Genomic DNA, 20552 nt, shown 5'->3' on the forward strand with positions numbered 1-20552 from the left:
CCGCTCCCGCCCGCCTCCCGGGGCCGCCCCCGGCCCCTCCCGCCGCCGCCGCCGCCCGGTGTCTCAGGGCTCCCGGGGAGGGGGGCCCGCCCCGGCCCCCGCGTCCTCGTCGCTGCCGTCCGTGCTGCTGCCGCTCGGCTCCTACGGGGATCGGCGCCGTCAGAGCCGCAGCTGCTCCTGCCCCGCACCCGCCTGTTCGGCGTTATCACGAGGGGTGAGCCGGGCTGGCCCGGAGGGAGTTACCTCGGCAGGACTCTCTGCGGAGTCCTCCTCATCCGAGTCGCGCTCCTCAGACACCTGAGACTGAATTTCTTCTCCCTAGGTTAAAGGGAAGAGACCTGTACTGAGTGTATGCGCAGCTACAGATGCAAGGGTGGAATAGAAGAAAGCAGCATTTTGTTACCATCTGAAATAAAAGCTTTTGAGTCAAAAGCAGGTTTTGTTTCAACTGTGCTGCTTCTGCAGTGAAACACGAAAGAAATGTCCTGAACTGGCTTCTGTTAAAGCCACACACAAGAGTGTGAAGAGGCATTCAAGTGGCCTTCACCTCTTCCCTTTGCGTGTGGTTCTTGCCCAGAGCAGAGGAAGGACCCTCCGGATGCACCCATTACAACCCATTAAACTGACCCCTTCGGTGCTGCAAGGAAGCCCTCAGAGATGCAGGCCCTTCATCTTCAAATAAAACACTTCTTTCTGCAGCACTAGACATGACTGTAATACGGTCACAGTGAATATGGCCTTTTAAGCTCGACCCGCACACAAGGGCAGTTACAGCTGTCTGGGCACTGCCCTTTCCCAGGTTTTAATTGCCACAGGCTGGACAGTGATTCTCACCTGAAGATCTCGGTTCTTCAGGATGCCCACCCAGAACGCCTCCTGGCAGTGGTTGAACACCAGCATTGCCTTCACGCGGTACACAAACTGTTCCAGGGACTTCTTCAGCATGGGCACATGGTTGGTCAGTCCAATGTCTTGGTGAATCTAGATAGGAAACAGTAAAATATGACTATGATTGAGTCTTGCCTGTATTCTTCCTGTTTAGAAAGCCATTAGTTTTACAGGTGAGAGGGATGGGACGTGACCCCCACAAAGCTTGCCCAGATTATGTCATTTCTTGGACAAATTGTTTTTTAGCTTTTGTTAAAAAATAAAACTCAGATAAGTGTTTTTGTCTTGCAACAATCCAAACAGTCATATCCACTCTGGATAAAAATAGAAGAAGCCTCAGCTTTTCTCATGAACCTTAGAAACAGGCTACTAACTCCTTTACCTAAGTCAGATGAATTCTGCTGACCCTTGGAAAATTATTTTGAGAATCATCTTTTCCTTTACTTCAACATCTCAGCAACAGACTGATGTCACTCGCTCTGTTCTTCAAGAACAATGTGCAGCTCTTCACGCACAGATCTTACCCTGCTGCCAGCTTGCTCATGGCAGCCACATCTTGCTGGCACACGGACGGGTGGATGGTGCATTGCTGCTGGTGGTGTGTGCAGCTCATAATGTTGGGGTATGTCTGACACACATACAAGCTACTGCTGGTGAAGCAGCAGTTATCAATAGACAATCACAATGTTCCAGTCCAAAGCAAAAAGCAAGGCTACAAGTGGCTGGACCCGAAAACTACCTACCGAGGAAGGGAGATGGCTACTTGCTGAAAGCCACAAGCTGCAGACTAATGCTGCAGGGAGTTTCATGTCAGGAAATTGCTGAATTCCCAAGCACAGGGGAGAAAGAATGGGAAAGGTGTTGAATAAGCCACCACCATATTTTTTCTTGCACAGTGTCTGATGCAGTTTCTTTACACTAGCTACAGGGAATGTGTGTGCGCTATAAACTCTAAAGCCAGCTTGTCCAGACCAAAGAAGTGCTGGTTTTTGGAGAACTAGGACAAGAGGGAACAGATGGAGTTGCTGTAAACACAAACCAGCTGAGGAAGGGCAGCTGTACCAGGGACTGTGTGAGATTCAGCTCTGGGTAACCATCTCTTCCTGCTAGGCTTGGATCTGCAGTCCTGCAAGTAGAACCTGCCTATGCCCTGGAAAGGCAGTGCAAGGGAAATAAATCATTCTTAGGACAGGAGTTTGTGCTGCAATTAGAATTTATCTCACCTTGGAATGGCCACACATGTGATGAAGTTGTCTGGTACTCAGCTGCAAGGTTTTCAGCAAACTCTGCACATCATCCTGCAATAAATAAGTAGACCAGCAAATCATTCTCAAAGGATTTTTCCATAAGGGAATCAATAATAATTAAACAGCATTAATTTCAGCAATCCTTTCAAAGGGCTATGGGATAGAGATGTGATGCACGCATGCAGGAAACATCAGACAAACAGGATTAAGCCACAGGAGACTTGCACTGTGCATCTAAGTCAAATAAGTGGTAATAAAAGTATGACCACATGTCATAGGGCCAAGCACTTTGAACTGAAACTGATTTTGAATCAGTTTGGAATAAACACATATCAGTGAAAGTTGGGCAATTAAAAATCAAGATAACCTTCAAACATCTTGCCTTGAGCACAGCCTTCAAAAATAGGGGAACCAGAGGGAAAGTATAAAAGATATTGCTGGACTGTGGTATTTCAAACTCATCCAACACAAACTCTGGATATCAGTCCTCTCTTATTGAACAAATTACACAGTGCTTTCCATTGTCCAGTGGCAGCGACTAGATATCTGTTTGATAACCTCATTCACTCAAACATCCATGAGAACACATCTTACATTTGCAACGGAAAGGAGTTATCTATTGGAGAAGCAAGTTGTGGAGACTAAAGCAAAGTGTCATGAGTGTCATGCCAGCATGTGAGCAGAGACAGGAATCTCCTCCTAGCAAGCACTGCTCATGCCTCCCAACTGGTTCCAGACTGATCTGTCTCCAAAAGGCTTACCCTGTGCTTTTTAAAGCTGTAGTCCAGCAGAGGCATGGCAAGCTTCAAAAATGCTTCTACGAAGAGACGGCCATACTATGAAAAAATGACAAATATATCAAAAGGCAAATATAAATTCCTTTTCAATGAATCATCACAAAGATAAAATAATGATACATTCTTTCAAGCTACCCCAGAGACTGTTCTCACTTAGTAAAAGACTATATTTGTGTGAAGGCTGTACAGGAACATACAGGTAAAGGGTCCCAACTTTAATCACTGCAAAGAGAGCCTTGAAGGACAAGGTCTCATCATTGTACACAACCCTGGTTTTATTCATTAGTAAACTGGGAATAAAACTGAACTAAACACTTTAGAATCACTGTGCATGTATTTGACTCCCAGCCAGGAAGAGTTGCAGAGGGACACATGATCTTTCTGGGCTCCAAGGGAGACCTTCAGCTGTGATGACTCATCCAGAGTACCACAGGGAAAGGAGACAGGGGAAAGGGTCTAAACTCAGTAATGTCAACGGCAGTAAATTCATTGTGGTCAAGCCATATGATAAGGACTACTGGAAGACAGTTTAAGGTATAAGAAACAGTATCTGCTTCTTCCAGAGAATTCAGTAACCACTCTGCTCCGCTGGAGGCAATGACCCAAGAAAGTTGGTACTTAGACTGCTCTCTTCAATTATTTTGAATTCTTGCTTACCTTCAGGCAGATGGTAAGGACAGGCCTGCTGTCAAATACCTGCAGGCGAGAGGAAAAATGAGAGCCAGATCAGTCCACAAGTGTAAAGGAAACAATGTAAGCACAGCAGCCAATTAAAAATAGCCCTTCAATACATACCCCTCATTAAATCCCGAAACCTGGTCTGAGGCAACTTGGGTTCTCAAGTTTCAACAGGAAGCACCACATCAGTGGTGTGATGTAATGGCTGTCAGACAAGTACCTGGTAGGATTTGGTGACCTAAGGTGCACCTTTTGCAAATGGCACAAACTTAATGAGTCTGAAGTTCTTAACACTTTGAAACCCAAGAGACCCAAGTCTATATGATGGGCAAGTAACTACATAACAGACAAAGCAAAACAGATGTGCAAAATTACATATTTCGGAGGAAATAATGAAGCTATTACATTAACCGTGCCAGCTGGCAAAAGACAGCAGGTGTCACTGCACAGGTCACACACAGCTGTGGTCCAGCAGCAAGCAAAGAAATGGAGCAGATGGAAGATCATATGTTACCACAAGAGCAAGTGACGCTGATGTCTATCGGGTAAGCACTGAACGCAGGTTACAGATATGAATCCAGGCCTCCTGTTCAGAATATCAGCCTGCCTTCAGTACAGCAAGAGAATGTTTCCTTCTGTCAGATGTTATTCCAGAGGTACCTGAAGGGTTTCTCCCATCTGCCTCTTTCACAGCTGGCAGTGGACTCTCAGACACAAAACACTGCACTACAGAATTGGTGTGTTTGTTCAGTCTTTTTTCTGCACTTCCTTACACCATCCTGTCTTTATGCAGACTTCTTATTTGCATGAGAACTATGTTAGTAAGATGTGCAGGCTGTAAGAATTAAGTTGTATTGAAGTGAAAGCTAAATGGAAACCCTTGAACACAGATTATCACTGGCTTTATTTGTCAGCTCCAGGCTGTTCCACTAGTCAGCCATACTTGATGTTTTCCCTTGTGCTCATGAAGCTGGGTACACCAGGCTTTGCTGGGAGGTAAAGCCAGAAAAAAAAATCCACAGAACCTCACCTTGACCAGGTTAATGAGGATATGGAAATTCCGCACAGCAATGTTCCACCGCAGCAGCTTCTCCAGTTGCACCTAATGGGATGCAAGGGGACAATAACCCAAGATGCTGTATTTCCTCTCACCTTGCTGGATGCTTCCGCAGCATTTGCTGTAGCCAAAGCACTGAAGACAGAGAACCAAAGCTTCACCACCCAATCAGTGTCTACATGGCTTAAAATGCTTAGAGTTAATGTACTTCCTTGCTCTCGCAGCAGCTCTTGGTTGCAAAATAATTTTCTGCTCCCACACAGGCATGCAGACCAACTGCTTAGTATCTTGCTGATTACTACCTGTTTTCTGGTTAAAGCTTTTGCTGGATTTACCGGCTTTTTGATGTGGTACAAGCCAGAAAAAAAAAAAGAATGCTGCCTATTTGTCACTCTGTGTATCTGATGAATGAAGCTGACTGCATTTCCTAGACGAAATTCAGAAATAGATTCCTTTCCAATTTATCCATCTTTATTGTACTGTACAGTTTAACTTATGTCGTCTTCCCCTCAAAGAATCCAGTGCATGTATTTTCCTACCTCACTTGAGTCCGACGGTTTCCCAGCTGGGATGCTTTTCACTGAACTCTCTAGCTGAGCCATCATTACTTTGAAGAAAACCGGGAATGTCTGCCTGTGGAGAAAGTGCGAGCAAAACTACAAGCCAGCTCTGAGCATCCAGATAGGCTTCTTGCCCCCAGAACAATGTGGAAAACTTGAAGGTTACCCAGCAGGGCATCCTTCTCAATAGGAAATGACAGGAGATTGACCCTAGGACTCAAAAGCATGTCTAGTCCTGCCTTATCGCTCAGACAGATGGAGAATCCTGGGACGTCACTATCATTTCCCCAATATGAACCATACATAGACACCACCCACTTCTTTGTAGCTCTGGGGGTGCACAGTGAAAGGTTTGCATCTCCCAGCATAAGATGATTTTGATAGTTCCAAATTGCAGGCCAGCCCTGCATAACCTGTGCTTCCAAATTCCTAGTCTAGGAGCAGGAATGCCGAGTGCACTTTTGCCAGCCCAGGATTGCCTACAGCCACCCCAGGCCTCCAAGGCTGCCTTTTGAAGCACTTTATGCCACCAAAGGAGCACAGAAAGAGGCAACATACCTGATGACAAACAGCAGTTCATTCTCCAGTTAAAATGGCTGACAAATCATTGTGTTAATGCACAAGGACATTCCACCTTGACACAAAGCTAACCATGTACTAGACTGTTGTGTACTACCAAAAAAGTGTTTACAAATGCCCAGAGTAGTCCACAGCCATACTAAAGTGAAACCATAATAGACCACAAAATAAGAAAATCAAATATTAAAAAGCAGAAATTGCCATTATGCATCTCATGAAATTCAAAGTTTCTTTTGATCTTATTACCTGCTTAGTGTAGCATAAGTAGAAGAACATCCATCTTTGTCAGAGTTCATCAGTTCAGGAACACCGACACTGGAGATTTCTTCTATAGCTTTCAGGACATTATCTGTGTGCTCCAGGTAGACACTAAATCCAAAACTAGCTTAGTTCATCAGTAAATATTACCCAGAATAACATTGTAAGTTCTTGAACACTGCCCTGCCTGCAACATGCTACCTAGAATTGTCAAGCTCATTCTTATGCCAAAGGCAATTATATGTAGGAAATCCAAAGTAATACTGAGAACTGTGACAGTAACATCATTAAAAGTTACCATGATCTGAAACATAACCAGATTTAATATTTCCACATTCTTGTATTTAGAAAGGACAGGTCAGGATGAGGAGGAAATGGAGTTGTCCTTTATGTGAGCAAACAGCTAGAATGCATGGAGCTCTGCCTGAGGGCAGGTGATGAGCCAACTGACAGCTTATGGGTAAGGATGAAAGAGCTCTCACTGATGTCCAGGAGAACACAACTGAGGGGAGACCTCATTGTAGTCTACAGCTTCCTCACAAGAGGAGGAGGAGGGCAGGTGCTGATCTCTTCTTTCTGGTGACCAATGACAGAACCCCAGGGAATGGCAGGAAGATGTGCCAGGGGAGGTTTAGGTTGGACATGAAGAAAAGGTTCTTCACCCAGAGGTGCTGGACACTGGAACAGGCTCCCCAGGGAGGTGTCACGGCCCCAAGCCTGACAGTGTTCGAGAAGAGACTGGACAACATCCTCAGACACATGGTGTGACCTGTGGGGTTGTCCTGTGCAGGGACAGGAGTTGGACTCATTGGTCCTTGTGGTTCCCTTCCAACTCAGGACATTTTGTGATTCTATGAGAAAAATCAAACTGGACACTTTGGTCCAGATCTGCACTAATGTATATGTATGCACACAACCATGTATAGATGTGTTGAAGTGTACTGACAAACTATAGTCTAGCAAACATGAGGTCCAAACATGCTTCTACAGCCAATGGCTAACAGAAATCTTCACTGTCTTTCAAAGCTGTAGAAACAGTGCTTTAGGCCAAGCTCTGTAAGTATGAGGGTTGTGACTGAGAAGGCGTTCTTCTGCAGCAACAATAATTATTAGAAAAAGAGCACCCCTGCATGCTTGAGACAATGGCTGGAGCCTTACCAGAGCAGAGTGTGCAGCGCACTGTTGAACTGGCTGCCCTTTTCTCGGTCTCCACCGGGCCTCACCCATGACTGGCAGAGGAACTGCTTTGCTAGGGAAGCTGTAAAACATAAGGGATAATTTACTGAAGGAAAGAGATCTGTTTCATTTCCCATGTATTGCAAGAATTCAAGACAATTTCCTTCTTCCATATAAAGGCAGTGTGTCCCCATGGCTTTTTGAAAGATCACAATATTGCTGCCCCTCAATAATAATAAATGTGAACAGGCGAGCTTAAAGTTCACAGATTTCTTAAATCAAAACTGCTAAGAAACCTGTTTGTCTCTTGCAAAAATGTTTAAAACCAGGAAACTAGTAGTTAGAATTGGTTCCCTGCCACACCCAGTGGGCAGTTATCCCAATGTGAGACTGTTTAAAATAGTAAACTAATCTCTAGGTAGGAACTTAAAATTCTGAGTGGCTATGGGGATCTGAGAAGGAAAAATTCTAGAGGTGCCTTAGTGTGACAAGGTATGGCTGAGAGAGATGACTGGCAAAGGACAGCATGAAAATTAATTAGAAGTTCTTCAGACATTACCCATTTTCTCTTTCTTCCAGCCAGCCATTGGTTTCTCAGCAATGGCAATCAGGAGCTGAGTGAGAATGAATGCACACTGGAAGCTGGGAACACTCTGCTGGAAATTCAGTAGGTAGTGAAAACTCTCACTGCGGATGACAAGAAAGGGAAAAGGTAAAAACAGCGTAGATAGGGTAATCTCCCAGAAACACATAAATAAAAGGGAAGTATTAGACCAGCTCAGATCCAAGGTCTCCCCTGCCCAGTATTTTGCGTCTTGCAGTGCCTTTCTGAAGAACAGGTAACGAACCACTAGTAGATAAAAATTCAGTCACTGAGAAACTTCTCTCAAGCTCCAGTCACTCTAAGTCTAGCAACATCTTCATACATTGCTCATACCTAGTGTCCCTGTAGGCATTTCAACCACCCAGAACATACTCATTCCTTCTGTGCATCCTACTAATCTCAAATAGCATACAAATTAATGAGATCCATAGATTAATGCATATTTTATAATCCAGCAGTTTCTTTTCATTAGGTTTAACCGCACTGCCATTCAGTTAAATACAAGGCTCTCTGAAGGTAGTATGGACTTTGTGAGAGCTCCCAAACACCCATTTTGTGCCCACACAAAACCAGGAAAACAGCTTGAAATTCATTAATTTCATAGCTTGGGAAACACTGATTCTACCTTATCAGCTCCTCAAGCAGAAGAAACTCTGTCTCTCCTGGCTTTAGCCGGTCTGCAAGCACCTGAAGAGCGGACCTTAGCAAGTCAGCGTTTTCGTGCTGAGAAAAGCCATTCCTGAAGGAGAAGAAAAAAGGAAAATAATCCAGTTCATAATCAGACTAGAAGGGAGGTATCAGATGCAAAAAGAACCCTGCAACATGAAAGTTATAAGGGGACACAAAAACTGAAAACTGATCTGACAGCCAGCTTAGTTCATACACACTTTATCTTTCCCAGGGAATGGAAAACCTTGTGCACACACAATACTTTTCAGTTCAACTGTCTGGGAGGGGACCAGGCATTTCACGTAAGTGAAGGTCCGTATGTAGTAAAACACTGCTATGCAGACCTGAAAAAAGATGTCTAATGACACTTGCTGTGCAAGTACAGTGATAGTGGCTGGTCACCCCTGAACACCAGGTAGGAGCCTAACAGGGAAAAAAACCTGCAGATCTTCATTAACTCTCTGAACTACAGGTGTCTGTGATATCATTCAGCAAGGATCTGCATTCTGGAAAGGCTTGAATGCTTTCACGTTCTAGATCTATAGACTGAACACATGGACTTGATAATGGTAATGCTCAAATGCGCCTTTAACACACAAGTCAATTAACAATCTGTAATATAAGAGGGCTTGATTAAATCTATATAAAAGGAATTTTGATTTGGTCGTTGGATTTAAGTGGCTAGACAGCTGGCCCCAAAATATGGCTACCTGACTTACTGCAAAACAGAATTGTTACGCCCTATCCAAACTAAGCAGCAAAACTGATCTTAAGCTGCCTGAGGTTACCAAGTGGGTTGGGTTCTTTGCTTTACAAGATGGGTACACTCACAACAGCCAACATTCACACTGGATAATGAGAAAATGACCAGTCCGGGAATGGTCGGGAGCGGATCAGGGTCCCTGAGACTCCAGTAGTGGCAAACAGGAGAAGGAGACCTGAGACCTCATATGCTTTTTACACAATTAATATCGGGTTTTTTAAGTACAAAGGTGAAACACTTTCTGCACACAGATAATAATTAGGGTTCAGAAAAAACTTTTATGATGCTATCCTGGATTATATTAGCAGATGCAGAGGTCAAACCCAGGCTGCACATACATTGTTGAGTTTGGCATTTATGAATCCTGTTCAAGTGCATTAGCAGCACAGGCTTTTTGTCAATGAAGTTCACATTAATCCCTTCCCGCTGGCAAAAGAAATTCTTTCATTGCTCAGGATTCAGGCAGTGACAATTTAGCAAAGGATGAGGGGAGTTACTGGGTAAGAAATTTCGAGATCCCTAGGCAGGATGGGAGTTGCAGAACTAGGTGTGCCAGTCTGCCACTTACTTGATGCAACACCACATCAAATTCCAGCCAGTTCAGTGCCTCATTGTGCATTCATTGTTAATCACCTATAGTTTTAGTTCTGCTCAGGGTCAGGCAATCAAGTTTGACATAACTACAAAGTGCTTAAAAGTCTCCAACCACTGCAGTCTGTTGCTCTGCATGGCTGACAGGCCATTTGTTGGGCACAAACACTTTGAAGAAAAGGAACAAAGGGAAGCAATAAACAGACTGTACTCATTTAGGTGACTATATGCTCATGTTTAAACTCACCAAGCAAATAGGGAGCGAAAAGTTAGTAACAGCTGTTGGTAACAAGAGGACATCAGCTGGTGCTCCTGGATGTTCAATCCTGGGTCATCTTCCACATCCTGATTTTGTATAACAACTGCCTTTAATACAGAAAAAATAATTCATTAAATGCTGTTGCACAGGCAGATAATAGCACAATAATCCATATCTGTAAATTCCATGTTAAAAATACCTCAACAAAACCACTCTATTTTTCCCCACAAACAAAACCAAAAATGCCATTAGAGGCAACAAAACCTGAGTCAAAATTGCTGCCCACTGACCTGGAAGTAGTTGTGCATGTTCTCCATGTGATTACACAGTGGCTTTAGTAGGTTGACTACAAATGTAGCAATTTCCTTGGGGGATCTCTGACACAGGTGGGAAAAGCCAATATCCTTGTAGCTTCTTTCCTGCAGCAAACCCAAAAGATTAAAGTCACTTCATCAGCCTTACTTGAGAATAAGTTTGTTTCCAGCCCTACCTCTCAGACTGCTTCTAAGCAGTGCAATTCCTGCTGTCATACACTCTTTGCCAAGAATGCTCACAGAAGAAAGTTGGCTTCTGCTGAACAACCCACACCAACTCAGACAAGTGGATAACACTTCATGGAAGAATAAAACCGGTGTGACATGTAACTCTTTTACAAGGAGAAGGAATGCTGGATGTGATGGAGTCCAGCAGGTTGTAGTAAATTTCTCATAGTTTAATGCAATAGGCCACTTATCCTTACTTTGCTCCTGAAGGCATCAGCCAGGAATACAAGGAATCAGGGTGTTCCTCTAAAGACTACAGAAGAAGCAGAAACCCAGATCCAGCAGCTTGTGTTGCATCCAGCAGCTATCTGGGCTGCCTAACCAGAGCTGCTTCTTGAGTAGCAGAGCTGGTCTCCCCAGGGAGGGTTAGGAAAAGGGTGACTTGAGTTTCAAGTCTACAAGGTCTCAATTATACACCCTTTCCTGAGACATACAGAGAACCAGATGCTGCAAAACAAAGAGGGAAGCAGTACAGAAATCTCTTTTGAAAGAGCGGTTGCTGCTCTGATACACTGTTGGGCATCAGGACTTCCATTTAACTGTCAGGAGAAAATAATTTTGGAAAACATTAATCTCAGGAAAGGCCTGGAGGCCCCTGACCTGCTGTGCCTCAGCCCATCGGCTGCTGCCACACTCACCTTTGGAAAGGGCGCTCTCCTGGTGGAGCCCGGGGTCAGCACATGTTCCAGCTTCCAGCACAGGTCGTCCAGAAGGAAGCAAAGTTCAGCAGGCCCCAGCTGCACAACTTCACGAGCCTGCAATCACAAGAACAGTCAATCCCAGGAGCCAGCATGTAATTGTAGAGCCTTGTAGCTCAAGTGCAGCCCCTCCATTTCCAGTTATGACTCCTGGCTTAGTTAACCTCAGCCAGGGACCTGTTTGGTAGGTGCTCCGGTTTTATTTCTCCCCTAGTGCAGGTATGGGGCACTGGTTCTGGTCACTAGAACTGTGAAGCAAAGCTGGTGCTCTGAACATAGCTGAGGCAATGTCAGTGATGTGTAACTACTGAGAGAGAACTGATTATAGATGTCGAAAATAAGCTTGTAAGGGTAAAAAGAGGTTTAAGTCCAAATAGTCACAAAATTCACCAACTGAGTAACAGTCAAGCAGTAATATGAAATAATGCCACATAGCCCAAGAGAGTTGTCAAACAGTCTTCCAGTTGGCCTGTGACCTGCATGCACAGAGACAGCTGTCCTTGGAGCTGGCCAGGCTGTCACGGTCTCTTCACATTCTATGAATCTTTATGTAGCCTAACAAAACCAGACTCCAGATGGACTCAGCCTGCCTACAAAGAGGGTAGCAAAATAAAGCACTTCTGCTTTCCACATCCATAGCAATGTGGTTTTATATAAGTTCTCAGATGATAAAACAGGACCCTGCACACTGAGGGCACAGCCACAACACCAGTCCCACGTTTGTGCTGAGTTTATGATCTGCTGATGCTTTGAGACACTTGCGTTTTTGCAACACGGGCTTTACTTAAATGTCATAGGTTCTTTTTAATAGACAAGCTGCCTCTTATTGTACTTAACATCCTACAGCTTAGCAGTGTTCAACGTTAAAGCCTCTTTCTTTCCATTAGGTCTACACTCTATCTTTTTTCCTTTTATGTAGCATTTATATTACTTTGTTTTTAACGTTCCTACGCTGTCTGCTATTCTCAGGAAGATCCTCTTTATCTCAGTGCCTCGAAATACTGCAGTTTCTTTGGGGACAAGTTCCATCCTGGTGCCTAGCTCACACCTGTGGGCCAACACATTTGAACATCCATCTCCTGTGCATTTGAATGGAGCAGACAGGGCCAAGGCCCCAGGAGAGGCAGTTACACAGAGCCTTATCGGGACGGTTTTATGCTGTTCCACTCGCCTCTGTATGCATCTCTGTGTCCAAGATAGACTTGGTCAGCAGCCCGCAGTGGAGCACAGTGAACACCTCAAGGTCTAACTCTCGGAAGTATGGGCGATAGCTTTGCAGCTCTGCCAGAGGATTTCCTGCCTCTCTCTCAGCAGCAGCAGCCTGAAAAGTAAATGGTAGAATTAAGGTTGTAGCCTGCAAGACTATAAGACCTTCTAGCTCAAATAAAGCTATTATTTCTTTCACACAGATTTCTGGGTTTTGTGCGAGGTTGAAAAACAAGACTGAGAAGAATTCACGATAGCTAGTAGAGACACAAGCACATAAAATTTGAAGCTTTTTAATTTTGGACTGTACAAGTCACCAAAAATTTTATAGGAAAAAAATACATAGGAAACTGAAATAATCTTTGCCATCTCCTTTCTGTGAATCAGTGGACATTGTGAAAACCATTCTGGACTTGTACCACAAGCACCCATAAGCACCTCAAGAGATGAAGGCAAAAGTTTTTATCTTTGATAAATACCAGGATGATAAACTATGGGATGCTCTGTTGCCTCTGGCTGACAGTCTGTGAGTTCTTAGAGATTTGCTCCTCACAACCTTGCCACAGAAGTGGATGTATGTGACATGTGGCTCACAACAGGATTTCTCTATTCTGTCATCCCAGGCAGAGCATGGCATCTAAGGACTCGTCTGGAATCAGTACTCTAGTTGAGTAAGAAAGATTAGATACATTCCTTCCCCAAATTATCTGAGACTTTGCTTATTCCCTGTAACTTAAGTGACTTCGTTATCATATCTGACTCAGTTATCATATCTGTTATTATTGATAATACTGCACATTTGCGCTGCCCTGAACCATGCTGCCTGCAGGAGAGTGGCTGGCCTCTGCAGCAGACAACTTTCAAAATTCAGAAGGGAGGCAGGTGTCAGGAAGCAGAATTGAACAACTTGACTGTGATTAACTTCTGATACTAACAATCCCTCTCTCTAGCTTTTGTTTGTGCTTCTATCTCATCTCCTCTAGTCTGTCTTTCTTGCAAGTCCCTGGGGTGTACACCTACCTTCTCCAGCTCGGAGAGCTCAGTATCAGGCTGGTTTCCCTCAGAACTGTCATCTGCTTGAGAACGATCTGCAGACCCAGCTTTGCTGCCATCAGCCTTTTTTTTCCTTCCTTAAAGAGAAAAGCAACTTCAGGAACAAAGGCTACACTGTGCTCAATTTATCTCAGCTACCAAGAGATACAGCACACCTAAAGGAGGAATGCAGTGTCAAAACTGTATGTGCTCAAGGCTGTGACCCATGGTCAGAGCACTCCCTGATTTTTTTGTAGGCATGACAAGCTAAACTCAGGAATCTCTTGCTCTGGTTTGGGCTTACGAGTCTGAGCACTTACTCCTGCTCCTTCAAAATAAAGTATCTAAAGTGATGGATCTTTGTCCTGTCTGCAGAACACAGTCGTAACTTTCCCTCTGTCTTAATTGCTCGTATGTGACAGGTCCAGTCCCTGCAGAATGGGTTTGCCAGAGGTCTGTGCCCTCTTCCAGTTGTTTTCATCGAATGGAATATGAATTTTTGTCCAGTTTGGCTTGAAGGCAAGATACATTTCCACAAAATGGGATCTAGTTGAAGATGTCTCTGCAGGAGCATTGGACTAGATGACCTTTAAAAGTCTCCTCTAACCCAAACTATTCTACAATTCTATGAAATGTCAATCTAAACTAGAACTACAGACAGAAAGAACAGAGCAAAGCTACTTCAGCTTGAAAAACTGAAAGCAAGTTCTGTTTCTTCTCTGTAGGAGCTAGCAATGGGCTAGGATGAAGAAAGCGTTTCCTTGTGCAGTAGAACCATGGGAAGGTTTCTACAAGATCAGTCAGATACAATGTAAAGGTCAGCAATTTGCAAGGCAGCTCAAGCCACAGGTTCAGTATTGAACAATTGCACCAACCCAAAGGCAGAACAACTGACTGCTGCAGAGAACACTTGGCAGGTGAAAACAGTGAATGAAAGCCCTGGATTTTCACTGTTACGTGCTGGGCATCAGCTTTCCCAACACGATATAAACTATCCAACACCTGTTTGGGGTAGGTTATTTTACATCTCTACTTCAGCTGCAACAGGAGTTGATCAGACAAGATTTCAAGCTGGAAGGACTTTGCCAGGAATTCTGTGCTTTATGCACACGCAAGTGGAATGGCTGCAGTGCAATATACCAGTCAACCCCCACATCACGTCTGTTTGCTTATATATTTTAAACTTCCTTTACCATTCCTTTTTCTCACTGGACCAACAGCATTAATGGACGGTATGGCCTCCAGGGCTTCAGAATCAAAAGTAGCTGGTGGTGGGACATAACTGGGTATTGCTGAAAGAGCCAAAATGTAGAAATTTGGTTAGTTCAGCTCCTGAATGACAAAATACAGGCAAGATATGTATGTAGACAAAGTCACACACAGTTTCACCACCCTGTTCAATGTCCCTCTCCTCTTAAGTGCATTGAGCTCAAATCAGCCTTATCATGTCTGCACTGCTCTGGAACTACAGGTCTCTGCATTCCTTCAGCCAGGGAGGATAACAAATGCTCAGCTGCCCTTGGACATCTCTCCATGTTGGTGAAGCTTTAAGGGCTGTTCTAGCATTCCTGAGCCCTTCCAGTGTTGATCTTGTGCTCTGGGAGTAGCAGAAAGGAGTTGAGGCTGCACTTCATTTAGAATGAAGTTGGTCTGTTAGTTTACAAACACAGCTCTTGTGTAAGGGTATGTGGAAGGTAACAGTGTATTCTTTATTATGTTTCTTATCAATGAGCTTTTCAGTTGAAAAGGAGATTACAAGTAAAGAGGGAAGCCATAAACAAGGACAGACACAAACCTGGTAGACAAGGGATAATGGAGACAATGCCAACGGTCAAAAGTCTCCAGTTTATAATTGATGGGCCATTACAAAACTCCAAAAGCCCAGGCATGGCTTTGGGGTGGGATACCTGGATTTTGTAACTGATAAAATGGGAAGAAAAAGAACTTGAGGATTTGGGATATTCTGATGGAGCGGAAGGGTAGAATAATGCAAATTAATGGAGTGTGCAGGGAAATGGGGTGGGGAGGAACAAAGAGGCGAATGGGTAGAAACAATGTAATGACTGGCGATGAGTAAAGCATTGCTAGCCAGTAGAACTCTCCAATCAGGAAGCTTGTCTGACTGAATCCTGTGCCTGATCACCACAGTCTGTCCCATGTTCTCATTAAATACCTTCTTCACTATCTTTCAGTGTAATCTCACTATCCTCTGCGTATGTGTGTGCGTGATGTAAGGACTCTATGCCAGCTACTGGTGAGACCTGCGTGTGTAAACCCTGGGCCAGCAGTGACAGTTGGAGCACCCTGGGCCTGTGGTGCCAGGAACTGCAGTGAACAAGGGTCTGTGGCAGTGGATAAAAGGTGCTTATAGCTCTTGGAAGTACCTCTACTGGTCACACAGACTTTGTGCTTGGAGCCTGTGCGATGAGCGTCTGTGTGCGTCTGTTTGCTGGAGAGCAGCGAGCTGGAGCAGCTGGTGAGTACGGGAGCTGTGGAGCAGATCCCTGGGATCTGGGCAGACTACTGGGCAGATGGAGGGGCTGTGCCAATCCTGTAGGATCTGCAAATGTTTGTGTCATTTGCATGCCTTCACTAGTGAATTTCAGTCTTAACCAGCTGAAGAGCAGGAAGGGAACTTGGCTGTCTGTACATGTTTTATGTGAGTCCTATCCACAGGTGCTGTAAAAGGCAGCACCTTGTCTGTGGCTGTCCACGCAGTTTGGACCATCAGTCTGGGACAGAGACCCCCAGCTGTCCACGCTGGGCTCCAGCAGCCAGGCAGGAAGACTTCATGTGTCCAGAGCAGCTGGAGGCAGCAGGTGCTTATAACATCCCTTAGCAGCTTGTTACAACCTGAATACTGGACACTGATTCTTCAGGACAGAGGCTGGTTTACTCCAGTACCCACCATACTTGGGCAGATTCTGCCAAGTCTGACCAGGAACAGTCAAAGAGATGTCACTGAGAAAGGCAGTTTGGACTCAGACAAATTGAAAACAATAGGTGTCCATGTGTGAACTCTTAGGCCACTGTAAAAATGCACTATGTGTTACCTGTACTTCCTCCAGTGATGTTTAAGCCAATCTCTTTGACTTCACAGCGAATGCAGGCCTAGAACATACAAATGTTTCATACTCACCTGCCAAGCATTTTCCCAGCACAGTCTGCAGCTCTGTAATGTTCTGTAGTCGAGTCAAAACTTTCCCCTTCATCTCAGCATCCTGTTGCTGGCAGAAGGCATTTACAACCTAGAGATACAAACCAAATTCACTGACTTAGGGAGATCTGTACCCACTTTTACTACTTTTCTGAATAACATCCTCAAGTTCTGAATAAGCACACAACAGAGCACAAGTGGCCTGTGTGACCAGATGCAGACTGCACAAACAAAGCTCTTCAAAAGCCCATGAGAACATGCACATAATTGGTGCAATCCACAGAAAGCAATAGAGAAACATCTACAGGTCTAATATTAACTAAGGAAGAGGAACTAGCAGACAGCACCTTGCCAGGTTTCTGTGCTGCTTGTGGCTTTGGAGACCCCTCGGTACTTCCCAGGTGTGCCAGGACAGAGGCAGCCCTGGGATGAGAGGAGGAACAGGGAGGACTGGGGATGTGGAATTGCACCAACTCTGGCATAGCTCATGTAATAACTCCAGCAGGGAACATTCCCACTGACCACTGATGTTAGCAAATACATGGTCCAAATGCATTTCACCCTTCTGTAGGCTCACAGAGGTACAGAACGAAGCACACAATCACAACCAAATTTATAAGGGACCCATGAAATCCTCTAGTCCAACAACCTGCTCAAAGCATCTTTAACTAAAGAGGTTGTTTAGTGCCTTTTCTAGTAGGGCACTGAGCATCTCCAAGAAAGGAACCACCATGTGCTCCAGCCTCTCCAGCCTGGTGGCCTCAGCTGGACTCTCCTCAGAGTGACGACAGGAGCCCCAAACTGGACACTACCGCAGGCAGGGCCTCCCACATCCCAAGCAGAGGGCAACGATCGGTGCCCTTGACCACCTGGTGACAACTCTGCTCTCCAGCATGGTGAGACTGACCTTTTCTTTCTGATGCTCCCTTCATAGTTTAGACATATAGTACCTCATAGCTTAGACATATATTTGGGGTTTACAGCAAAAGCGTTTTTTATACACCAAACTGTGCCAGTGTACAAACTGCGCTGAGTGGCAGGTGGAAAACTCACATCACCGAGGCAGCCCTTAGAGCCTCTGGCCAAGAAAGCAGAGTTGCTGCTAGGAGCAGGATAAAGGATAAATGATAATGAAGAGAAGAACACTGAGAGATCACCAGGACTTTGCTGGAAAAGGTTTCCAAGAGGCTAGACTCTTCTTCAACATCAATTAGCACCCCTGAAGCCTAGGACTAGTGCTTGGAAGTGCTCAGTGACACTCCAGAACCTGCACACAAGGCTCTACTCACCTCACGAAACCAGTTGAGAGCATAGAACAGGAGTGAGCACAGAAATTCCCGTTCCTGCTTGGACAGAGAGTCCAGCTTCCCTTCAACCGCCAGGTCAGTCAGGTACAGGGGGCAACCTGGGACAGAGCAGGAACAGAACACGTTGGACTGGGTCTGCTACCCCTCCCTTGGCCTTCATGAGGACAAAGTCTCTTACCAAAGCCTGTATCAATTCTGATGGCTATCTGGAGTAAGCCTAGACAGCTACTCCATCCCCAAACAAAACAATTGTGTCCCCTGCCTCCCTTGCACTTTGTGGGCAACAGAGCATCTCAGTCTCTTTCACAAAGTGCACAATTCTTCCTATCATTGCAGGAAGTCTCCACAGATCTGAGACAAGAATGAGCTGGACAGACTCACTCTGTAAAGGTCAGTTTCCCATACCTAGTAAGGCATCGATCTCCTCCAGGCTTCCACCATTTTGCTCTGCAGTGTAGAGCCTCAGCAATCGGAAACAAGGTGACAGACATATTGGTGACACTACCCTGGGGACAACAAAAAACAAACAAAAAAACAGTGGGTCTTATTAATGTTTTATAAGCCTCCAGAATTCCCATCATTTATTTTCCACTATGTCCTCTGTCCTCCCCATACCACCTTGGCTATGCCTTTATTTTGCTTCTTGTATGTCCCAGTGACACAGAACAGAAATGCACCATATGGTTAAAAATTTTTTTAAAAACTGGTGATCACCAGTTGTCTGGAAAAGTATAGAAGGACAGAAATACTGCTGTAACGAACAAAAAATGGGATCAGATTTATTTCTGGTAGAAAGCAAAGTTGAATAATTCAGAATGAACTATAAGAAATTGTGCAAGAGACAGCTGTGAGCAGTGGAGAAACTTTCTTGAATGTTTCATAGCATGCGTCTGCTCACATGCTGAGTGAGGAAAATAATTTTTTTTCCATAGACACATGTAAAGTAGCTATATTTTATTTTAAAGTGATCATGTCTTTTTTAAGCATGACAAAATCTTATAACAATAAATTATGCAGGATATGAAGATGCCAGTTAAAAAAAAGCCTTTTCTTTTTTTTTACTTTGGTGCCCTACTGTTTAATTGGATGTTTTTATTTCTTACGTGCTTCCTTTTCCATTCTCCAAAGACAAAGCCAATATTTGTCACTCAAATTACACTCGTGGCTGCATGTTTGTAGTTTTGCTCTGGAGCACAAGCCTACATTGTCAAAGTAGAACTGAAAGTAAGAATGAATCGTGTACTGTTGATGCATACCAAGTCCTTGGTTACTCTCTATTTCAGAATCATCACTCAAAATATTAATTTTGCCACCTCAAAGTTGCCTATTCATCTCAATATGGCATTTAATATCACCGTAACAAAGAGCTGCTATTCTCATACGACAGATGGGAAACAAGGCAGATACAGCATGACTTACCCAAGATCACCTAAACAGCCTGGGCCAGAAAAACCTGCTGGTTCTGCACCAGCTTGTGCCTCTAGACCTACCTGAATATGTTTAACAGTGAGAGAGGAAAAGAATACTGAAAACTGGTAAATTCTCTGACTAGGTCCTTATCAGGCACTCTGGCAGGCAGGGTAGTGCACATAAAAACAGTTCCTTCAACTGTGGGATGACTGCAATCCTAAGTGTCAAAGTACCTTTTACTTTGGTTACTCATTCCATCAGCGACCCTGCCAAGCTCGCTCTGAGCCACCAGCGGTAAAAGGTTAATAGCAATTGCTCCCTGACTTTCGTCTTCATCCAGATTATACAGGGACTTCACTGGGAACAAGAACGAACTGCAAGGAAAGACAGACAAGCTCTTGTTGACAAATTCAGTTCTCAGTGACGGAAACGTTACAAATACTGTGATTAGCATACCCATCCACTGTGGGGCTGAGATCCACCACAAAGTCACTGGGAAAGTCCTCCACCAAACTCTTCCCAAACTCTTCCTATAACGAAAGGAAAAAAAATCTGCTCAGCAAAGGTGCTCAGTGAAGAAAGCTCCAGCAGCAGCAGTGGAAAATGCAGAAGGCCAAGCAAAAGTATCCTAGAACAGCCACAGCAATGAAGCCCACTGCCTGCAAGGGGAGCCAGGGCCTGCCTTTAGAGACAAACCCGGGTAACTTTCCTATGTATGCACCGTATGCACAACCAATTTCTTCCCTGCTCGTTGGACCTGGGCTTGTCTACAAGTTCTGCAGTGCTGCAAATGGCTGCAAGAGGAAAGCAGCCAGGGGAAGTTCCTAAGAGCCAATCATCAGAATGAAATGGCTATAAAGTGCTGGCAAAGTTTTATTTCACATGGTTACACTATTAGAAACAATTAAATGAGATGTAAAGTAATAGATGTGACAGAGACTGGACAAACAGATAACGAAAAGACCCCAAAAAATCTGCACAAAAATCATGAGAAGAACCTTGGCTTGCTTTTACATTTCAGTCTTGGAAGGAAAAAGGAGAGACCCTCCTTCCTTCACTTTTCCTCCTCAAGGC

At 44.5% G+C, this 20552-nt stretch overlaps 1 protein-coding gene across 2 annotated transcripts in view; it reads right to left on the reverse strand.

Moving 5' to 3' along the window:
- Positions 1 to 11: 11 nt before the first annotated feature.
- FANCD2 (FA complementation group D2) overlaps positions 12 to 20552 on the reverse strand; it is a 44242-nt gene continuing 23701 nt past the window's right edge. For both annotated transcript variants that reach the window (XM_071813066.1, XM_065845343.2), the window contains 23 exons: positions 19935 to 20008; positions 19712 to 19852; positions 18474 to 18574; positions 18051 to 18166; positions 16744 to 16852; positions 14798 to 14896; positions 13593 to 13702; positions 12538 to 12687; positions 11307 to 11423; positions 10417 to 10545; positions 10115 to 10233; positions 8470 to 8583; positions 7800 to 7927; positions 7223 to 7322; positions 6053 to 6175; positions 5207 to 5300; positions 4641 to 4712; positions 3590 to 3628; positions 2897 to 2971; positions 2112 to 2186; positions 835 to 981; positions 244 to 318; positions 12 to 141 (listed from right to left, as the gene is read on the reverse strand). In XM_071813066.1, the coding sequence (XP_071669167.1) occupies positions 64 to 141; positions 244 to 318; positions 835 to 981; positions 2112 to 2186; positions 2897 to 2971; positions 3590 to 3628; positions 4641 to 4712; positions 5207 to 5300; positions 6053 to 6175; positions 7223 to 7322; positions 7800 to 7927; positions 8470 to 8583; positions 10115 to 10233; positions 10417 to 10545; positions 11307 to 11423; positions 12538 to 12687; positions 13593 to 13702; positions 14798 to 14896; positions 16744 to 16852; positions 18051 to 18166; positions 18474 to 18574; positions 19712 to 19852; positions 19935 to 20008 (2385 nt within the window). In that variant the 3' untranslated portion in view covers positions 12 to 63. The remainder of the gene's footprint in view (positions 142 to 243; positions 319 to 834; positions 982 to 2111; positions 2187 to 2896; positions 2972 to 3589; positions 3629 to 4640; positions 4713 to 5206; positions 5301 to 6052; positions 6176 to 7222; positions 7323 to 7799; positions 7928 to 8469; positions 8584 to 10114; positions 10234 to 10416; positions 10546 to 11306; positions 11424 to 12537; positions 12688 to 13592; positions 13703 to 14797; positions 14897 to 16743; positions 16853 to 18050; positions 18167 to 18473; positions 18575 to 19711; positions 19853 to 19934; positions 20009 to 20552) is intronic.

Source organism: Patagioenas fasciata, chromosome 10 (assembly GCF_037038585.1).
Source record: "Patagioenas fasciata isolate bPatFas1 chromosome 10, bPatFas1.hap1, whole genome shotgun sequence".
Taxonomy (NCBI): domain Eukaryota; kingdom Metazoa; phylum Chordata; class Aves; order Columbiformes; family Columbidae; genus Patagioenas; species Patagioenas fasciata.